The sequence below is a fragment of the Stegostoma tigrinum genome, chromosome 30 (genome assembly GCF_030684315.1).
Source record: "Stegostoma tigrinum isolate sSteTig4 chromosome 30, sSteTig4.hap1, whole genome shotgun sequence".
Taxonomy (NCBI): Eukaryota; Metazoa; Chordata; class Chondrichthyes; order Orectolobiformes; family Stegostomatidae; genus Stegostoma; species Stegostoma tigrinum.
In genome coordinates this window covers 25,139,268-25,162,287 of record NC_081383.1, presented here as the reverse complement: position 1 = coordinate 25,162,287, position 23,020 = coordinate 25,139,268, and the positions used below count along the sequence as shown (strand labels likewise).

The 23,020-nt window shown below is 39.2% G+C and overlaps 1 protein-coding gene across 1 annotated transcript in view; it reads right to left on the bottom strand.

Annotated features, from left to right (window-relative positions):
* Window positions 1-2,335: 2,335 nt before the first annotated feature.
* Window positions 2,336-23,020, bottom strand: part of myo1f (myosin IF) — a 135,966-nt gene continuing 115,281 nt past the window's right edge. The window contains exons 21-28 of the mRNA XM_048559792.2: window positions 22,558-22,727; window positions 20,553-20,698; window positions 18,478-18,624; window positions 16,571-16,719; window positions 14,604-14,687; window positions 13,537-13,750; window positions 11,089-11,252; window positions 2,336-7,149 (exon numbers count right to left, since the gene is read on the bottom strand). Coding sequence (XP_048415749.1) covers window positions 7,073-7,149; window positions 11,089-11,252; window positions 13,537-13,750; window positions 14,604-14,687; window positions 16,571-16,719; window positions 18,478-18,624; window positions 20,553-20,698; window positions 22,558-22,727 — 1,151 coding nt within the window. The 3' untranslated portion in view covers window positions 2,336-7,072. The remainder of the gene's footprint in view (window positions 7,150-11,088; window positions 11,253-13,536; window positions 13,751-14,603; window positions 14,688-16,570; window positions 16,720-18,477; window positions 18,625-20,552; window positions 20,699-22,557; window positions 22,728-23,020) is intronic.

Genomic DNA, 23,020 nt, shown 5'->3' with positions numbered 1-23,020 from the left:
ATTTCAAATGTGGTTCAATGCACCCTGATCTCCATTTATCAATAAAGCTTTCACCAAATAGCATGATTTTAAAGTTGCAAATTGGTGGGAAGGGAATGGACAATTGAGTTGCTCCAACTTAAGTGTTTTCGCACTTCGTTCCTCCAGTTTAGGGAGAGCTAAAGTTGGCCCAGCGTCTCTCCTCCCTGACATTTTAACCAAAATATCCCAGTTGCATCTCTACCCCTGTTTCTTCTGGCTTCTCAATGCAAAGAAGTGGAACTTGGGATACTTATTGCTGTTGCAAGAATGCACTACTATGAACGGCTGTGGAGTTTTAAGATCAGCAAGCAACTGAATTTCTGTTATAGCTGCAAAATTGCTAATTCCAAGCCCTGATGAACTTCATCAAACATCAGAATGGCCAGGAAACTGTTTCATTCGCTGTGCAGCAGACCGCCTGCCCAATGTTACACCTGGAGGTAAGAAAATGAATCTCAAATTGTTAATGGTCAATATTCTAATTTTACCAACATATATACTAATGACTTTATTGACTACATGTAAATGAATGAAACCTAAAGCTTTTCTTTCAATCCACCAATTAAACTGTTATGTAGACTTTTATTTACCAGTAGTTTTATTTTATTTACTTAGGCATGATGTGCATTGTAAATTTCAACATTGTTAATTTGCAATGGTCAACGTTAGGAAACATGTAGAATTATTTAATAAGAAGTAAACAGCAGTTAATAAATTTACACATTCAGAAGATGCAACATGATAACAATTTGATTGATTTTAAAGGATTCTTGAGAGATATAAAGCCTTTGTTGTACATTCAGTGCTTTACAAATTGTTTATAGTTGTACAGAATTCTAGTTTTACAAACACTGTTGTGTTCTGTTAAGTAAATAAAAAATACAATATATAAATGGCTTAAAATGCTCCAGGATGTTCTATTGCACAACAATTAACCATGTAATAACAGGAAAAGATTCCATATGGATGTGGGGGCAACCTGGAGACAGTTGCTGTAAACAGTCTAAAATAAGCTGCAATAGAAACCTGCTACAAATATATGGGGATACAGGCTGTCTCTTATACAATCTGATACTATATTCTTCACATTGGTTTTTTCAAGCAATTTTCATAACTTAAGATAAACCTCTGTGTCTCTGGTAGTCTCTTTGAAATCTAAGTCAAGTTTGAAATTTAAGCTTAGATTTACTGGTCAATACAGCATGTGAATTTTGACTTGTTTCCTTCCAAGATGGAGTGGAATGAAGGAACATTTAAAATAATATCCTTCAAGGATGACTTGCCCAAAATGAAAATGTCCAATTTTGAAAAAATGAAAGAATTTTTGATTTACAGGCAGTCACCGAGTTGCAAACAGGTTCTGTGCTTGAGTCCATTCGCAAAGCGATTTGAACGCAAGTCAGAATGCAAGGCAGGACTATATAAAATATCTGATGGTAAGTCCAGGAAACGTTTGTACAGGGGATCTTTAAAATTACACCCTGTATGTTGTAGGTGTGAGTGTTTGTAAGTTGGGACCCTTACATAAAGGAAGCCTTTACACTTTGTAACATTTTAAATGGGAGAAGGTGATGGCCTAGTGGTATTATTGCTGGACTGTTAATCCAGAGACCTAGATAACATTCTGGGGACCTGGGTTCAAATCCCACTGTGGCAGAAGGTGGAATCTGAATTCAATAAATATCTGGAATTAAGTACCTAATAATGACCATGAATCCACTGTTGATTGTTGGAAAAACCCACTTGGTTGACTAATGCCCTTTGGAGAAGGAAACTGCCATTCTTAGCCAGTCTTAGCCTACATGTGACTCCAGACCCACAGGAATGTGGTGGACTGTCAACTGCCCACTGGGCATTTAGGGATTGACAATGAATGCTGCCTAGCCAGTGACACGCTCGCCCCCTGAAGAAATGATTGTAAAAATTCTCTTTGTCTGGTAAACAAATTAAACCAATTCAGGATCTAATCTATAACAATGGAGCATTAAAGACCACAGTAAGAGTCATTTTAAGGAATGTCTAAACAGCCAATACTATACATTGTTGATCGCTAAAGGTGGACAATCAGTCTTTTATGGCCAGAAAAGGTTGCGTGAGGCTGCTCACCTGTTGATGCTAATATATTCAGAGCTGTTCTGTGGCTTTTTCAAACAATAATTTCACCTAATTTAAAGATATCAGGAACTGCAGATGCTGGAGAATCTGAGATAACAAGGTGTAGAGCTGGATGAACACAGCAGGCCAAGCAGCATCAGAGGAGCAAGAAGGCTCTGAAGAAGGGTCTAAGCCTGAAAAGTCAGCCTTCCTGCTCCTCTGATGCTGCTTGGCCTGCTGTGTTCATCCAGCTCTACACCTCGTTATCTCACCTAATTTAAATGTAGGTTTGTTTTGACCAACAGTAGGATGTGCAATATATACTCCAGGAAGGTGAGACAAAATAGTCATTACACTTTCTGCACGTTATTAGGGTTCAGTTTCTGAGAAATTAATTTATTTGGTTTAATTTTGTTCATGGTGGCTTGGAGTGAGTTTGTTTCTCTGCGTGATGAATAATAAAATCCACATCCCTGATTTTCATCACTCAGCTATTGGTGCTCCACCAGCTCTTTGACCAGACTTTTGATCATCCATCCTCATATCTCCTTGCTGGCTCCGTCTTGGGAAGTTTAACTCCTTTAAAGGTCTTACGTAAGTGCAACTTTGTGGGTTATCTTTGGAAATGAAAAACTGCAAAATCAAGAGTTCTTACAAAGGTAAAAAAGACACATATCAAAGACTTAATCCTTAGGATATAAAAATATATAGCAAGCTCAACTGATTGTGTCATTCTCACATAATGTATTAAGAAACATATTATTTAGAAAAATTGAACACACCCAACTTTTTTTTATTAAACTTTTGAATGACATGCATTTTCTGTAATGATAGGTCTGTGATTTCACACTGTTTTTTATTTTTTTCTAATATTACCTCACTCACAGTCCATTCAGAGTACAAAATGGGACATGCATTTTCTGTAATGATAGGTCTGTGATTTCACACTGTTTTTTATTTTTTTCTAATATTACCTCACTCACAGTCCATTCAGAGTACAAAATGGGCGAGAGGTTAGCCTAGCTTTCTGAGAATTGGACTTGTTGAGGTCATAGGTGATGGATTTCGACATCCTATCTTTTATCCAGTATCATTTTTTTTTGTGCTTTACAGCAAAACTTAAATTTCTATAACACTTCTGGCAAAGACCTGAATCACTTCATAGAAATATTATTCAGTAAGGCTGGATACAGAACTACACAAAGAAACATTGGGCCAGATGATTGAAAAGTTTGTCAAATGGATAGCTTTTAAGAAATAACTAAGAGGAGGAGGAAGAAGTAGAGAGATAGAGAAGTTGAGGGAGCGATTTCCACAATTTAGGTTCTAGGTATTGTCATTCAATTAAAACAAGTGATGCAGCAGAAGTCAGAATTGAAAGAGTAGTTAAATTGGACTATTAATGAGCTAGACGAGGTTACAAACATAGGTGGGGGAGAAAGCAACAAGGGAGTTGAAGACAGGAATAAGAACAGAACAGTTGAGGTTCTTTAGATTAGGAGACAATATAGTCCAGCAAGGGTAATGGGGTAAGTGGAACATTTGCAGTTAGGATACAGATAGCAGATTTTTAAGACTATCTCAAATTTAGAGATGGTTAGAGACAAGAGGCCAGATTAGACTGTGTTAGAATTGTTAAATCCAGAAGTAACAAAGCCATGAGTGAGGGTTTCAGCTGCAAAGATAATCACCAAAGTAATTCAGCAATTAAGGTGTTAAATTTAGTTTCTGAATTAGGCAGTATGAGAATCTGAAGCTTTGCCAGAAGCAAACTTAGAGTGTTACAAATGGTTATGGAGGTATGGATGACACTGCCCCTGTTTACTGAGAATCAAATTTTTTGAAAACAGATTATTTTGATCTATCAATTATTCCATCTTTGATGACACCAAATAATAACAATGTTTTTCTAGACCTACAGAAAACAGTAATTTATTGTTAAAAATTTAGCTTTGTGGATCAGCAGAGATAGACCAAAACTGTTTTGTGTTAACAGCATATATAGTCTGGTCTGCTAGGCTCTCCTGTTAATTTGCTATTAATGAATGCTTGAGACAAAGGCACTTCATTTTACTGAGAACTATACTTGGATTGTGAAAATGGTCTTCCTAACATATTTGTTTGATTATTCAGTTTTTTTTGAGATTTAAAGGTTGTGTTTAAATTTAAAGCAGAATTTTCTCATCATAACAGCTTTTCGTTGAACATCTAGTCATCACTCCTTATAAAGTAGATATGTTGTTGAATATTTACTTCCATTAGTTTTGTTGCTATATGTAAACAATAGGGATTGGACCAGGGTAGGATGCTCTTCAGAGGGTCAATGTGGACTTGATGGGCTGAATGGCCTTTTTCCACACTGTAGGAATTCTGCGATCCTATGAACAGAGAAAATAGGAGCAGGAGTAGGTTATTTGGCCCATCAAGTCTGCTCCAGCATTCAGTACCTTATCTCCCCATACCTTTTGATCCCTTTAGCCCCAAAGAACTATATTTAGTTCCTCTTGAAAACATTCAATGTTTTGAAAACAAAAAAAATGCTGAAGATCACAGTGGGGCCAGGCAGCATCCATGGAGAGAGAGGGGTCTCCTTCTCAGCTGTGTCCCCTGCTTCTAAGTGAATTGATTGTCCTTAATTATTCTATAGCCAATTATATTATACTCATTATTACAATGTAAATCAGAACTGATTCTTATAATAAATATTCTTAAGTAATTAGAGGTTTGTAGTTTCACACTTAATTCTACAAGAACCCACAATCAGATAACAATATCCTGGAATTCCTAAGCTAGGATTCTACGCCCTGATATTGGTTAGCTTGGCAAGTTGATTCTGTTATAGCTTATCTGTAGGTAGATTCTCTCCTGAGATAATTTTGCTAGTTTGCAGACTTCTAATAGGGATGACATTTCATTACATGACTGAGTTTATAACTGGTAACACTGACTAAATTTTTTAATGATCTGAAATCTTGTCTAGTTTGGGTTTAAATCTAACAATAATGGTTGGGGGTGGGGACTTAAAGATCATTAATTCAGCAACAGATGCATGGAGGAGGTGGGACAGGATGTGGGCAATGTCATGGAATTGGGAGTTGACAGACTGGTGATCACATGGAAGTGCAGTTTGTAGCTAATGCGAGCGTCAAACACAACAACAGTGTTGCAAGCAGTCTGCTTTGATATTTACTAGGCACAGGAATGAAGTTGGTTGCTAAGATAATAGACCATAACATTGCTTTTCTTGATATTTTGTGGAAGAACATTTTTCTCTTCCAATACTGGATGTTGAACAAGAGTCTGACAATTTAGAGATGATTCAGGGACTAAGGCACGGTAGAGATGAATGTTGGTTAGCTCAGATTAGCTGGATGACTGGCTTACAATACTGAGTGGTGCCAACACTATGGGTTCAATTCCCTGGCACTTGAGGTTACCATGAAGGATCCTCCTCCTCGAGTTCTCCCCTAACTTGAGGCTTGTCACCTCAGGTTAAAGCACCACCAGTTGGCCCTCTTTAATGAGAGAGCAGCCCTTTGTCTGGTAAGAATGTGGCCAATTTGCCTTTCCTTTAGTGAGGTAGAGATGGGTGTTGTCAGCAATCATATGCAACTTTATGCTATGATTCTGATGGTGTCACTGAGGGGAAATTTGAAGACAGGAAATAGAAGGTGACATGACAGTTGAATGAAGTTTACTGAACCAATCCCTGAGTAACTGTCCCTTTAAATAAACTGTCTAATGCACATAGATTCAAAAGCTCATACAGCATGGAAATAGACCCTCTGGACCAACTTGTCCATGCTGACCAGATATCCTATATAAATCTAGTCCCACTTACCAGCATTTGGCCCATATCTCTTTCTAAACCCTTCCTATTCATGTACCCATCCGGATGTTTTTTAAATGTTGTACCAGCCTCCACCACTTTCTCTGGCAGCTCATTCTCTTCATGCGTCACCCTCTGCCTGCAGAAGCTGTTCTTTAGGTCCCTTTTATATCTTTACCCTCTCAGCTTAAACCTATCCCCTCTAGTTTTGGACTTCCCCAACCTGGGGAAAAGACCTTGCTGATTTACCCTATCCCTATCTCTCATGATTTTATAAATTTCTATAAGGCACTCCTCAGCCTCCAACACTCCGAGGAAAATATCCCTGGCCTATTCAGCCTCTCCCTTTAGCTCAAACCCTCCAACTGTGGCAACATCCTGATAAATCTTTTGTAAGCCATTCCTAGTTTCACAATACCCTTTGTATAGGAGGGAGACCAGAATTGCTGGCAATACTGTATGTTGCCCTTTAATTGTCAGTACTTCGTCTTGTAACTCATGTTACATTTTATTATGTACTAAGCAAGAAGACATTATCAAAGTACTGCTCCTAATTGGCTTGAATGTGCCCTATTTGTGCAAAGTACCTTCCAACACACAATCTACCTCAAAATAGACATTTTTTCATCAGTGGTTTGTAAGGTTTTGTGTCGTATGGCAATAGGGAAAGATAATGCAAATAATTTATGCTAACTCAATAGTTTTAGCTAAGCTTCATTTGCTTAACAAACCTTATAACAAGTAGAAGCTACAAAATGTATGTACACACAGTCAAATCTCCTGCTTATTTCTTTTTAAACAAGGGTTTTCATTGATGTCTTAATTAGAGCACTGGTTATAAATTATGATTGTAAAACCCCAGTTTAAACTGATTTTATAAGCAGCTTATTGTTATAATGGTAGGTAGATGGAGTTAAGATGCAGATTAGTTATGATCTAATTGAAAGTTGGAACAGGAGATGCTGAAAGGCCAGTTTCAGTTCCCATAAATGCATTTTGAGAATGAAGCCGTTCCTGAATAAAAAATTCCTCTTGGATGATCGCTCTGTTGCACAGGTCGTCCATTAGCTGATCCATATTTCTGTGCTTCTGATTCTCTGCCAGATTTAGAACCAAGTTCACAATAGTTCATATTTTCTCCACGTAATTTCCTGGAAAAAGACCTTCTTTTCCACGTAAACGACCCTTCCACCATCCTGACGGATCTGGAAAATTCATGGTATTCATCAGATTTGCATACACGTCCAGGTTCAAATTCTCACGTGCAATTTCAAAAGAAAATGTAAGCTAAATCAGGCCACCAGTTGCCAAAGAAGGCTACCTGTTCTCTCTGCAAGTTAAAAATTAAGCAGCAAATAAATTATTTATGTCTTATTTTGACTGGTGGACATTATCTTAAATTCAATTCAATGCAGAGGGGATGAATCTAAACAGGGCCATGCCAATGACATGAATGTTGCAGAGCAGGCTGCAGAAACTGAAGTGTGGATTTCACGTCGAGTATCACAGATTATACGAGCATCTGTGATCAGTTTGAACTGGCCTTGGGAGCCAAGGTGAATCAAGGCAAGAGTGAGGCCATGTTCTTTGGGAACTGAACCAACTGATCCTTTATCCCCTTCACCACCAGGACAGATTACCTGAAGGTGCAGGGAATGTGGCTCAGAGAAGCTGAGGTATTTTGCAAAAACTTGGGAGGCATGTATCGCCAAGGTGAGGCTGAAACTGGGCTTTTGGTAAAAGCCTGGATATCAGGTGTGAGGCACTGTCTCGTGTTGTTGTACATGCCGCAGGTCTGGCCCATTCTCTGCACCTATGATGTTACAATCACCTGAGCCATCTACTGCTTCATCTGGAGGTCTAAGACGGACTGTGTCCACAGGGACATCATGTACAAAACTCTGGATAAGGGGGTGAAGAACATACCCAACTTCATCCTGAAGGCCACCTTTGTGCGCAGCTACATCGATTGTGCGTAGACCCTCGGTATGTGCTGAGGTTCTACCTGTCCCCAGTGTGTTATGAAGGATTGATATAACCATCTTGCTATGGAACACTGAAGTAGTTGGACCATTCTGTATCACCTACCCTTTGTAGAGAAATTTGCAAAGAAACTTTTGACCACAAGTCCATCAGGTAGTGGTCAGCACACAGCGTCCTTGAGACACTGTGGGGAAAGGTGGTGAATCCTTTTGCGTGATTCCCTGAGCAAACTGTCAAAGTCATTTGGTAGAATGCCTCTTCACGAGAACTTTCTAACAAGCACTAAGACACCGCTTGGCTGGAGCTGAGAGGGGTAGTACCCACCATGTCCTTCAGATACACTCAGAGTATCTGTGCCACCACATGCTGCTCTCGGAGCAGCTGCAGGCAGGGGACAGACTGTCACACATCTCCTGCCGGTATGTGCCTTTGCAAAAGAATTCTGGAGAGAGATGTAGTGGTTTTTGTCGAGGTTTGTCCTGAGCAGCTCTGTGACGTGCGACTCTGTGCTGTGCGGTCTGTTCCCTGGGATGCACATCGAGACAAACATCGACTGCATCTGGAAGACCATCAACTCAGTGAAAGATGCTCTTTGGTCTGCCTGAAATGCGTTGGTCTTCCAGTTGACCTCGACTGAATGTTGTAGACTGGCACATTCCAAGGTCCAGGACTACATGCTAGGGGACGCACTAAAGCTTGGGAAGCTGCCTTGAAGATGCAGTGGGGAAAGACCACCAGGTAAGGTCTTTTGCCCAAAGCACAATAGAGGTCTGTTCAGTTATCAGAACATGCTGGTGCCTCAAATGTATGTAAATATTGTGTTGTATAAGTCAGAAATGCCTTGGGTTTGTTTGCCCTCCATATGTAAAGAATATACAGAATCGAACTGATCTAGTGACTATGTATGCACATAAAGTATATTTTTGAAATTAAAAAATCTGTGGATTAAATGTAATTTTAGCACACCCAGATCAAGCAGCAAGGAAAGAAGGAAAGGAGGCAGAAAACAGGAAACTACAGGCCAGTTAGTGGGATGTCTGTCATGGGGAAACTATTAGAATCAGTAATTAAGGAAGTTATAACTGGGCACTTGCCAAAACTCAGGCTAATCAGGAAGAATCAGCATAGTTTTGTGAAAGGGGATTCCAGTTTGAACAATTTGTTGGAATTTTTCGAGGGAATAATAATGTGCTGCAGATCGAGCGAATGCTGTTGATTTAACGTGTTTGGATTTCCAGACGGCATTTGAGAAGCTTCCACACAAAGGTATATTAAGCAGTGTAAAAACAGAAAGAACAGCAGATACTGTAAATCAGGAACAAAAACAGAAGTTGCTGGTAAAGCTCAGCAGGTCTGGCAGCATCTGTGGAGAAAAAAAATCAGAGTTAATGTTTTGGGTCTGGTGACTCTTCCTCAGAACGCTGAGACAAACATCAGACCTGAAATATTAACTCTGATCTTTTCTTCATAGATGCTGCCAGACCTGCTGAGCTTTTCAAACTACTTCTGTTTCTATTACGCAGTGTAATACTCATGGTCTAGGGGTAATAGCCTTTCTCAAATTGGCAGGATGCATTGAATGGGGATCCAGAGGATTTGTGCTGGGTCCTCAAATTTTTGTCAATCATCTGATTAAAAGAAATTTCGATAAATACATGAATAGGAAAGATTTGGAGGCAAACCGACCAGGAACTGACAAGTGGGACTAGCTTGGTTTGGGTTATGTTTGGCACGGACTGGTAGGGTGGAAAGGTCTGTTTCTGTGCTGTTTAACTCTCTGATTCTATAGGTAGAAATATATGTCATGAAGATAACAAGTGTGCAGATGGCTATAGGTAGGCAACGTGCATGAGCAAAAACTGGAAGATGAAGTGTAATGTGTGAAAATGCGAAGTTTTTCACTTTGGCAGGAAGAGTAACAAAGCAGACTATTACTTAAATAGAGAGCCACTGCAGAATTCCAAGGTGCAGAGAGGTCTAGGTGTTCTCATGCTTGAATCACAAAAACTTATCCTTCAGAAACAGTGAATGATTAAAAGAACTTTTAGGATGCTACACTATAAGAAAAGTTGCACATAGAAGCAATGATATGTAGTTCTAAAAAGCGTTGGTGAGATCACATCTCAGACATTACGCACAGTTTTGTTCTCCTTATTTAAGGAAGGGTGTAAGTGCATTAAAGGTGGTTCACAGTTGGTTTACTAGATTGATACCTGAAATCAGCACATTGTTTTCACTAGAGTTCAGAAGACTGAGGGGTGATTTGATAGAAATTTATAACACCCTGAATGGTTTTGGGAAGGTGGACGTGGAAAGGATGTTTACTGTTGTGGATGGGTAGAGAATTAAGGGATAATGTTTTAAAATGAGCAGTCATCATTTTAGAACAGAAATGAGGTGAAATTTCTTCTCTGAAGGTTGGGTGACTTTGGAACTCTCGACCTCAGAAGGTGATGGAGGTGAGATCTTTGAATATATTTAAGACAGAGGTGGATAGATTCTTCTTAAGTATGGAAATGAAAAGTTAATGGGATAGATGGAAATGTGGACCTCAGAACACCAACAGATCCACTATGATTGTATTGAATGGCAGACCAGAGTTGAAGGGCCGAATAGTCTATTGCTGCTCCAATTCATATGTTCATACTTGTAAGGGCGTCAGGAGATTTGCAGGATAGGTCAATAACTTAATATGACATAACCCCTTGGTGGGTGATTACAGGGGTTAGGCCAAAGAACCCATTCATAGTGTTCAACTTTGTTGTCTCCAGATGCCAGAGACAGAAATAAGCAACGTCACTTCAAATATTAGTAATGTTGTGTGATTGACTCAGTTGTGTATTCGCTTGACAACTCACTTTGAATGAAGTGGTAAGTTATTTCAATTAAAAAAGCCCCGATACTGTCTCCAGTGATGCTTCCATAAATTGAATTGGTGGAATTCAAAAAAAGTAGTTTGAAATTTTCAAGGTCTAGCTTCCTTAAGAACATGAAAACATAGGAGCCAACTCATATATAATACATCAGTTGTAAATAATCAGTACTTAATATATGGGAAAGAAAGATGCAACAGTGCTTTGAATTTAAAATGTATTCTTTGCTTCCTAGCTGTGATCAGCAAATTATATTTTTTAACATATGTAACAGCTGCATTGTCTTACCTTCAAGAAGGATTTCAATGATGTCATTAACATTGAAACTGATTTCATCTACATCCTGCCCTGTGTACTGATAAAGTGCCCTACATTTTGGACGCTGTGTTTGTGGTTTTGGGCGGCCCACAGCAGGTGGAGGTCTTTGAGATACACTTCTTCTTCTTTGCACTCTACAAAGATACATTAATAACAAGAGATTCATTGCACCCTGAAGCATAGTTTCTTCAAATATTATTTGCACGAGGATATGGGCAAGATTTTGGTAATCAGCTTGCCACCATCTTGTCCAGGGATGCTGGCCTGGCTAATGACACCTGTATCCCATGAATGAGTTAGAAAAGAAATTCAGCCACTGCTGAGTGTCTTAAGGGCAAGTTTTGTAGCCTGGCACTGGCTCCGATAGGAATGTTAGTGTCCCTTCCCTGAAAGATAACAAAACCTGTTGAGTGTTGAGTTTTCACAACAATTCAGCTGTACTTTTTGGTACCAGCCCACAAATGGCCACATTTTGTTGAATCTACAATTTCAGAACTTCGGACAATGGGACTTGAGTTCACAACTGCTGGTTTGCTGGTCTAGCAAACACTACTATTATGTTACTGTACATGGCCATCCTGGCACATTGATTTAGAATGAACAGATCAAGTAAGGGTTCTGATCGAGCCTCATCCATTTCTGAAGATTATTGTTCTGTTGGGTCAATAGAACACTGATGTTCTATTGTAATCCTGGTGTCTGCCATTGATCAGACAATACGAGCCTGTTCAGCTCACTAAAGAGAAAGGTAAAGTGTCTTTTGTGGAGAATCTGCAAGGAAAGCACCAGCCTCTTGGCCTTGACCACTGCTACTTCTAAACCAGTGACTGCCTCAGAACCCACGTACCCTCATTTACTTTGGGTCACCAGCCAAAGGTCCATCATTCCTACCACTTCACAGGCACTTTGGCCAGTTGAATGTTAATGAGGCCTGGATAAGCTGAACCTCTTGCTCCCAAATCTGTCTCTAGGCAGGGAGTTAAAATCACCAACACCATCTCAGAATTTCTGGTTACGCGCAGTGTTGAGTGGTTTTAATAAATATTCTACAATGCTTGCAGTGGTGTACGTTTTAAATTCAGACTAAGGCCGGGAATGCTGGATGAACATAGCAGGCCAAGCAGCATCTTAGGAGCACTTTGGCCTGCTGTGTTCATCTAGCTGTACGCTTTGTTGTCTCGGATTCTCCAGCATCTGCAGCTCCTATTATCTCTAAGACCAGGAATGTGTGGGTTGTCTTATGAGAGCACATTGGACAGGTTAGGCTTGTATCTGCTGGAATTTTGAGGAGTGAGAGATGACTGGATTGAAACATATGAGGTCCTGAAGATTTTCCACACAGTAAACATGGCGAGGATGCTTCCTGTTATGGGGTAATCTAGAATTAGAGGTAATTGTTTAAAAACTAGGGGTCATCTAAATCAGATTTTATGCATTTTTTGTTTTCTCAGAGGGTTGTAAGTCTTTGTACGTCTCTCCCTGAAAAGGTGGTGGAAGTGTAGTCCTTGAATTTTTTTTTTAAGGCAGAGGTAGGTAGATTCTTGTTAAAGAAAGGGTTTGAAAGGTTACCGGGGCATATGGGGATGTAGATTTGCGATTACGGTCAGATGAGCCATGATTTTGTCGAATGGCAGGTCAAGTGTAATCCCAATTCACACGTATGTTTGTACGCATAAGTATTCTTCTTTCATAGGTTAATAGAGTCAACCTAACTTAAATCCAAAACCTTTCTCATGAGAAAAAAATGACCATAAATCCCACTGATGGTAAAGATCAGGCTGGCATGGTGGCTCAGTGGTTAACACTGCGGCCTCACAGCGTGAGGGACCCAGGTTTGATTCCAACCACAGGTGACTGTCTGTGTGGAGTTTGCACATTCTCTGTGTGTCTGTATGAGTTTCCTCCCACAGTCCAAAGATGTGCAGTTTAGATGGATTGAACATGCTAAATTGCTCATAGTAACCTGGGATGCGTAGACAAGGGGATTAGCCATGGGAGATACAGGTATGAGGGTAGAGTAGGCAGTTGAGTCTGGGTGGGATGCTCTTTGGGCGGTCACTGTAGGCTTGATGGGCCAAATGGCCTGCTTCTTCACTGTAGTAATTCTATGTGATACAGGTCTTCAGCTGAACTGCTTCTCCTACTGAAAAGCATCTCCAAAAACAACAATTTGCATTGATATAGAATCTCTAATGTAATACAACGTCTTTTGCTATTTCACAGTGGCTTACACAACAAGATATGGAAATAACAGCACTGCATGACTCAACATAAGGTTAGTTTTAATTAGGTGCTGAAGCCCTTTCCTGGGATATGGAGACACAATGTTCTGAATCAGGGATACAAATAATGTCAACTATACTGGATCACTTTTATTTGACCCTGTATATCTCCTACACAGCATATTTTGTGACCTACCCTGCAACTCCCTGATCAGGAACTTTCATGAATTCCATATCGGCATCATTGTTTGTTGTTCTTCTTGCTTTAGTGGTTGCACCTTGTTTTGGCAGCGAAGGCATTTCAGAACTGACAGTGGATATTCTTGGTCCTTTCATGGGTCTGGAATAGGTTTGATCCTGTTTCATCTGATTATTTTGTGGGAATCTTGGTGCACCATTCCTACATTGCCCTGAAGTGAGAAAAATAGCCATTGTTTGAAGAACTTCAACGTTTGAAAATTCTGTTTGGAATGAGTGTTAATTTCACTGTCTGCAGTCCTGCTTTAGCATTTTTCAATTGCAAAACAAATAAAACGTACAATTTGGAGCAGTACAATGGACATTGAGATATGAGATCCAACAGCAGATCATATGGATAACTCACAGGTACACACATTACTTTATTAGGAATGCCCCTACTACTTACTTCAGTAAGTTTCAACAGTGTTCATATTGTTCCTATTGTTGTTAGAAATTATTATAGGATTTCAGACAACTAAATGATTATTGACTGTATTAGAAGACAAATGTTTAACGTAGTCACATGAAAATCTTTAATCTGCTATTTTAACATTGGCATTATTCTATTTATGTGAGTTATTACTTAAACTCTTTAACACTTGAAAAGGAAAAGAAAATCTCTCCACAGTTTTTGTTTTGCAACCACTGAGATCTAGACAAAGAAGGCTAATTTTCCCGTCTCTTCTTGTTTTGGGATGTTGAGATCCCGGATTGTAAAGATCAGGAGAAAGCTTGGAAAGAGCCCTGTTTCAATTGCAGGAAGATTTCCTCTGTTGAGTTTGCAGCAACATCACTACAGATAATTAATTTAGCATGTTGGCAGTTAACTACTCATTCATGCGTGCTCCAAGGCAATGACTCTACCAACCAGAGCATTCTTGTAGTTCTGCCTATTAAGTGAACACTTTGGTAGCAGGAAATATTTGGAAGCTGCCACATGTTTATCAGCATGACAAAGAGGTTGTCTGCACTTCCGTTGCATTGTTTATTTACATAAATTGATTCTTATACACCATTTCTTACCTGATGGTGGTGGTGGGGCAGCTCTGTTTGGAGTACCTTTTGTAAATCCTCCGCTCTGTGCAACAACACCTTTCCTTGTTGGCTCTGTTACAAAGAAGTGAAAAGTAATGTTAGTGTCTCACAGCACAGAGGGTATGGCCAGCTATTATGCAGTGACAGCTGTTTACTAATTCAGTGTAAATGCAGTTCTAAAACAAAGCAAAAATCTTGTTCTCTGTGCATGTCAGCAAGCACTGCTAGCAATATGTAATTATTTCAGACAACATTGCTATATTGCTAACAACTTGGAAGAATGCGTGGGAGTAACAAAGGGCTGGGAAATTGAATAGTTCAAGAGAATAATGGAATTGGTAACAAAAGGATAGGTGGGGGGAAAATAGATAGTTTTGGGTCAACACATGCTCTTGTTAATCTTAATGTCTGAGACATATAAATAATAGATATATTTTGCTTAAAATATGCTCAGTGCAGCATAATAATGAAATGCAAATTGTAACAGTTTGATGGGAAGAATTCATGGTGAATATTCCAGTCACCATTTCCTATCCCCAGCCCTGGTTCTAAGCAGGGTCCATGGTCCCAAAAAGAGATCTGCACGTTAAATACAGTGAACAACTAACAAAGTTACTCCTGATCATGAGATATACACCATGCAAAAGGTACTCCTGATCATGAGATATACACCATGCAGCGAGAGCAAGAACCACTTGTATTTCCATTGAAATAAAATAAAGATCTGCAAATGCTGGAAATCGAAAACAAAATTATAAATTACTGGAGAAACTCAGCAGGTCTCGCATCATCTGTGGAGAGAAAGCAGAGTTAGCATTTTTGAGTCCAGTGACACTTCTTTAACTGCAAACAGGCATATTTCTATACAACTTTGATATTGAACTGCATTATCAGATGTTAGGGCAGGCAAGCAAAAACTTGGCCAATGAGTAAGCTTTTAAGGAGTGTCATAAAAGAGGAGGAAGATAGACAGTGGAAGAAATTTAGCAAGCAATCATGGCCATGAATGACTAAGCAATGAAAATTGTGGAGTCTCAAAATGTTTTAAGGCTGGAAGAAATGATAGAATCAAATGGAGTGAGGCCATTGGAGGAATTCGAAAATAAAGTTGAGAATTTTAATGTTGAGGCTTAGCTGGACTGGGAGTCAATGTGGGACATTGAGCAGTGGGGTGACATTGAACAGGACTTGGTGTGAGTTAGGGTATGAGGTTGGAAGATGGGAGGATGATCAGGAAGGCATTAATTTAGCTGAGTCTAGATGTAACAAAGGAGTGGAGGACGGTTCCAGCAGTCAATGAACAGAGATAGGGAAGAGGCAGGTCATGTTACAAAGATGAAAGTAGGCTGTGTTTGTGATAGAGGCCGAAACTCACCATTGGTGAAATACTACCCCAAAGCTGTGAATGACCCGATTCAGTCTCAGCCAAGTCCAGGGGGATAGAGTGGGTTCCGAGTGAATGGATGTTGTGAATGATGATCAGAGACAATGGGATGGTATGAAGTCAGTAGAAGTGGGTTGATTTTGAATAACTTAAATTTCACCCAATTTGTCTTCTCGCTACTCAGTTTCTGCTCAAGCAGTACTGGATATGTGACAAGTGGTGCAAGAAATCAATGACTTTGGTGTGGAAACTGACACTGTGGTTTTGGATGAAGCCACTGAGGTGCCAACTACACATGAAAAATTTGATATTTTATGTTCTATGAAGGGTGAATATTCATGACATAAACATAAATATTAGAACATTTTTGGCATTATCTGATCAATTGGTATGCTGTAGAAATTTGAATTTGAAAGGATTGATACAAGCAATTTATTAGTTGCCTAACGCAGCATGTTCCTGTCATGGAGACAGCTATCTTTCTCTCAACTCATCCTTTTTGGAAACTATAGCATACACAACAAATAGCTATTCAATGCTACACCATAGAATATCATGCAGAAGCACTTACTTGAACTTTTGGGTAATCCATCTCCAATGCTAATGTTAAGTGTCTTCCCTGCGGGTTTAATTACCACCAAGTCCCCCTGGCCTCGAGTGAATATCAGATTTCGAGTACCACCACCTCCCCATCCTTCCTTCTTGATTTTGAATTGTATGCTATTAAATGCAAGCAAAATAACATGAAGCTCCATAATTAAAAACAGCAGATAACCTTGAATCATTCCTTAAAAATATCTATGTTTAAAATGTTGAGTTTTGCATCATTGATTGAATACACAGTTTACTACCCAAGTTAAAAAAAACAATTAAAATTGGTGTTTATAAAGGTATATCTGAAGGGTGCAGAGGACTTGAATGGGCCAGAATTTACATGCCTTTATAAACAAAGCCAGTAAAAAACAAAGGAACCTTCATAATACACAATTAACTTTCATAATACACTAGTTCAGCTTCAATTGAACTATTGTGTCCAATTCTGGGCATCACACTTTAGGAAGGATATGAAGGATTTACAGACAGTGCAGAAACAATTCATGCAAATGGTTCCAGGTGCAGAGTTTTCAATTTTGCAGATAGATTGGACAAGCTGTGTTCTCCTTAGAAAAGAAAAAGTCAAGATGAGAAACAATAGTCATGTTGAAAATCATGAGGACATTAGATGAACTAGATAGGTACAAACTGTTACCATTGGGAAAAGGATCAGAGGACGCTGATTTAAAAGGTGAATGGAAAAAGTATCAAAGGTATTACAAAGAAAAACTTTGGAACAGTGGGTGTTCAAGGTACAGAATTCACTAGCTGAGAATATCATGCCGCACACACATTTGGGGCTTTCAGACAAAAACTGGATGAGCACCTGAAGAGAAGAAACATTTTGGATATTGCCCTTTTCCAGGGTATGCTCCTGAAGAAGGGCAATACTCTAAACCTTGACTTCTACTTTCCTCCAGATACTGCCTCACTTGCTGTATTCTTCCAGCTTCCAGTTTGTCGACCAGGAATTCTATGAGAACCAGCATGACCACAACTGACTAAGTGGCATCCTTCCCCTGGTGACCATGTACCATTCCAAATGAATCATCCATCCGTGTACATTGTCCCTCCTTAATACAGAACTGATCACATCACATTAATCCACATTTCAGTCAACGTGCAGTTTGGAGACTCAAAACCCAGAAACCAAATTGCTTCAATCTGTTCAGATTGTAGATTCTGACTTGTTGAGTTGATGTAAACTTTTCATCTATAGATTGCCTACCCTGATTTGGAGACCCCCTTCAGTCTAATAGCAGGACCAATAATTCTGCAATAACAAGGTGTAAAGCTGGATGAACACAGCAGACCAAGCAGCATCATAGGAGCAGGAAGGCTGACATTTCAGGCCTAGAACCTTCATCATTTTTACAATTTACATTCCATTTCACCAGTTATAGAATAAACCAGACTGATTTATAGTCTAGATCCAGTGAAACACTAAGATTATATTTACTGTTTTAAAATTCCTTTTGTTAAAAAAAATCATTGTTTTAATTGTGCTGACAGGAATATCAAATTCATTAGTTACAATAATAATACTTTGATAGCACATTTGATAGTAGTCTTATGTGTGTTACAACTGCAGTTATTTGTCGCTTATATTTTAATTTGCCTAATATTTGCTATTTGTACGGAAGGAGAATGTTCCTGTGGGATATAAAGAACGACATATTGATCTGCTGAATGGTCTTTTTCTCTACTGTAATTTTATGTCCATCTATAAAATTGCGGAGGACACGCAGTAAATATTGTGAGAATAAAAGTCTAGAAAGAATTATATATATTCATTATCAAAGCAGATAATATCACAATCTATCACCACAGTCATTTGCATTATTATCACAAGGCTAAAGAAGTATAAATGAAAAGCTTTCTTACGAGTCAGAAAATTTGAGCTGTAATTTCTGATGTGTTAACTCTTCAGTTCGTTTGCACAGAAGACTAACAAATTCAGTCTTAAAAATGGACTCCAGGAGACTATCATACTCTGCTTCATGCAGGACAACAAAATCATCTTGCCTGGTGCTGAAATAAAACAACAAGATGGTCATTATCTTGTGTGCAATCTCTCCAAGGTGCAGTTGTCACACCTTTCCATAGGTACATGTGATAGCAGATCTGAAACGGAATTTAAAATTGACAGTCAACATGCCGTATAAATAATAGGAATTCAAATAAAATAAATTGAGAGTTTTATTATTTTTGAGATGTCCAGATTCCTAAAACTACAAGAAATAAAACAAAGAACTGTTGATGCTGGAGATCGGAAACAAAAACAGGAATTGCTTGGTAAGTCTGTTAGTAGCTATGGGAAGAAAGCAGAGTTAAAGTTCCAGGTCTTGGCTCGAAACATCAACTTTGCTTTCTTCCCACAGTTTGATTTGGTCACCCAGGATCAGTATGAAATCAAGACCAAACTATAAACATGTAATCAGATTTAGTAACTACAGAAGGATTGTTAGCCTAATTGAGAAATTAAAGTTGTCCAGTCTGTGCAATGGTGGGAGAGGGGTTGGCTCACTGTCCATTGTCATGGGCCTAGGAAAGGAGCTCTGTGCTCCTGCACAGGAAATGTGTGTCACAATTTCTGGACTTTTCCACGGCAACAGTGAAGGAATGGCAATATGGTCCCATGGGTGTGTGGCTTCCGTTGGAATTTACAGAAAGTGGCATTTTTATGCATCTGCTGCAATTGTTGGTCCTAGTTGTAGTGATCACGGGTTTGAAAAGTGTTACTGACGTGTTATGGTGAGTTGCTGTAATGCATGTTGTAGATGGTACAGGCTACTGCCACTGTATGTCAGTGTAGAAGATGTGAATATTGAAGCTGGTGGATGGACTGCCATTCAAGTGGACTGCTTTGCCCTGGATAATGTCAAACTTGAGTATTGTTGGAGCTGCTCTCATTCAGGAAAGTTCATCAGATGTCTCACTTTTGCCCTGTTGATTGTGGACAGGGTTTGAGAAGTCAGGAGGTGATTTGCTGGCTTCAGTATTCCTAGCCATTTATTTGATCTTTAAACCACAGTGTTTATATGGCTAATCCAATTCTTTCTCTGGTTAGTGGTAATGCCAGGATATTGATAGTCTCAAGTGTAATTTTAAAAAAATATATAGAATCCCAACAGTGTAGAAGCAGGCCATTTGGCCCATTGAGTCCACACCAACCGTCTGAGAGTATCCCACCCAGACCTACTCCATCCCTGTAACCCTGCATTTCCTATGGCTAACCCAACTAACCTACACATCTCTGGACATAATGGGCAATTTAACATGGCCAATCCACCTAACCTGCGCACCTTTGGACCTTGGGAGGAAACTGACACAAACATGGGAAACGCAGACTGCAGTTCCCATTATCTCTGATACTATACAAACATTGGAAAAATGAGTAGATAGTTCCCAAGGCAGGAAACCAACCCAGCTCCCTGGCACTGTCAGGCAGCAGTACCAACCACTGAGCTCCCATGCTGCCCTCTAATTCTTAAGTTATGATCTGTCCCGGAGATAATGCATCGCAGAATGTATAGTCTATATGTTTTCTGTTTTTTTTTGTAATCATTCACAAGATGAGGGTGTTGCTGGTTAGGCTAGTATAAATTGCTCATCCCTAATTGCCCAGAGGGCAGTTAAGAGTCAACCACATAGCTGTAGGCCAGACCAGATAAGGATGAGAGTTTCCTTCCCTAAAGGACATTAATGAAACAGATGGCTATTTCTGATAAGTGACAATGGATTCAGGATCATCATTAGAGTCTTAATTCCAGATTTTTATGGAATTCAAATTCCAAAATCTGCTGTGGCATGATTCAAACCCTGGTCCCCAGAAAATTACCTGGGTCTCTGAATTAACTGTCAAGTGATAATACACCGGCTGATGCCTTCCCAAATGTTTTAGAGATTTTCTAAGAAAGGAAAGCAAATATGTAACCACACAAACATTAGTACAGTACCTCATAGAAACAGCAGTAATGTTCTGAATTTCAATTTTTCTCTTTAGGATCTCTTTGATTTGGCCCTTTTCAGGCCCCTTTTTAACTTTTTCTCGGCCAATGAGATAAATGTACTTTGCAGAGAGTATAAGGTCACGCTTTATACCCTGAAAAATTGAATACAATTTAAGGCTCATTATTTAACAACAAACACGTTATGGTGAATACTGTGGCGATACAATAAGTAAATGAACGGACGAAATACACATGAGCCACACTGCTAGTGCAAATGATACAACACATCTGAAGCTGTTCTTTCATTGCCAGTCTGCAAAGTCTTACTGTAGTATTATGATAAATCAGGTTGCATTCACATCCATGATTCCATGAGTATAATTGACTGTTCAAAGTTCATGACCTGCACAATTATAGGTTTGCATAAATTATTGAAGAGTTTTAGACAACAATAACTGAACGATTATTGATTGTAGTAGAAGGTAAATGCTTAACATAGTCACATGAGATTTGTTAATCTGTTGGCATTATTCTATTTCTGTGATTCTTTCTTTTCTCTGCTACAGCATGAGTTATTGGTTAACTCTTTAACACTTAAAGAGAAGAAGGCAATTAGAAAGGTGGGAAAGAAGAGATCTGATCCTCTGGCTCCCGGTCCATTTAACCAAATAACAGCAAAGTATGAACAGAAGAGCCAACACAAAGTTTCCATCTCCTTTACACAGTTACCTTATACTCATTCAAGATGCGCACAATTTATCTTTTCTGTGCACAGCATCTGTTCTAGGGATATGAACATTGCTGGCTAGGCATACTCAATGCTTAACTTCCTTCAAAAGCTGCCGGTGGGCTGCGTTATTGAGTCACTGCTGTAGGAATGCCCCAGTGGTTTTAGGAAAGGAGTTTGAAGATTTTGACACAATGACAATGAAGGAGCGGTGAAATAGTTCTAAATCAGAATGGTGAGTGAATCGGAGCAGAACCCACAGATTGCAGCATTCTTATGGATCTGCTATCCTTGTTATTTTTCATGGCCGAAGCACTAGTAATGGAGAAGCTACCTCTGTATGAATTTTGGGAAAGCTCTCCTGTAAGCGAACCCTGCTCAGCGGACTCAGATATTTTCTTTCAATTGCAGATATTCAACTTGGAAGGTGCTGTCAAAGGAGTCTTGATGACTTGTTGAAGTGCATCTCATGTATCTTGCAGATGCTTTACACTCCTAACAATGTTTAATGGGGTAGAATCAAGTATGTTGCTTTGTCTTGAATAGTGTTTAGTTTTTTGGTTACTGCTGGAGTTGCACTCAGGCAAGTGGAGAGTACTCGTTCACATTTCTGACTGGTGTCTTTTCATTGCTGAACAGGCTTTGCAGAGTCAGGAGGTGAGTTATTGGCCTTGAAATTCCCAGCCTCTGATCTGTTGTATCTATATCCCGGAGTATTTATATCCCTGGTCCACTTCAGTTTCTGGAAACTGGCAACTCCTGGGATTTTGGTGGTGATGAAAAGTAAGCAAAGACTCAGCATAATCATATCATATTCTTAGTATATCTCCCTTGAGCATTTGCCAGGCACAAACAAAAAAAAATGCCTCTGTGCAGTTTTAATATTGCAAAGTAATACCACATTGATGAGTGGACCTTGCATTGTAAGTGCCAAGAGTGATATTGGAGATATTTTTTGGATAACCCATGTCAAGTAAGTATATAATTCCTTGAGATCATATGGTTTTTTTCAAAAAGTTGTTAAATACCAAACTAATTCCATCCCATAGCAAGCTTAGTTGAAATGTGATATTTCCATTATCATAAACAATTTTTCCAAATAAAGTTTGGCAACACCAAATCTAATGTTTTGAGGAAACCACGGTAGTTGGCATGGAGGACATCTGGACACAGGAAGGTGGAGATGAAAGTCAAAACAATTAGAGAAAATGAATAAACAAAAGAGAAATGAAACATAACTATTTCCCCTTTCCATTACTTGAAAATATAATTGTCAACCATTACCTTAAATCTTCTGTCAAACTTGGTGACAGAGTCTGCAAAGTCTATCCTCTCCCGCTTCCCAAGGAATTGCCGTAGCTCTGGTCGGTCTTCAATGCCAAGATAGTCACCAACAAAGTTTCGGTTAATACTGTTCCTTCTTCGTTCCTTGAAGTTGTAAAGTATGCTGGAGGCTGCAGTAAACATCCTAAATTAGGATTTATGGCAATTTTACAAAAAGCAGGGGACAAGGACCTCAAGCCAATGATTGGGCCTCCTTTTTTCCCCATTTCTGTCAATTATTAGTTGTAAATACAGGAAGAATTGCGTTAAAGAACATTGAGGATAATGGATTAGAAGTCAAAGCAAAGTGTGAGAAAGAGTGAAGATTCAAGAGGTTATAGGCAGGTTGGCAGAATGAGCAGAGCTGTTAAATCGAGAACAAAGTGTCAGCGTTGCAACTTAAACAAAAGAGTGCTGAAAGGAT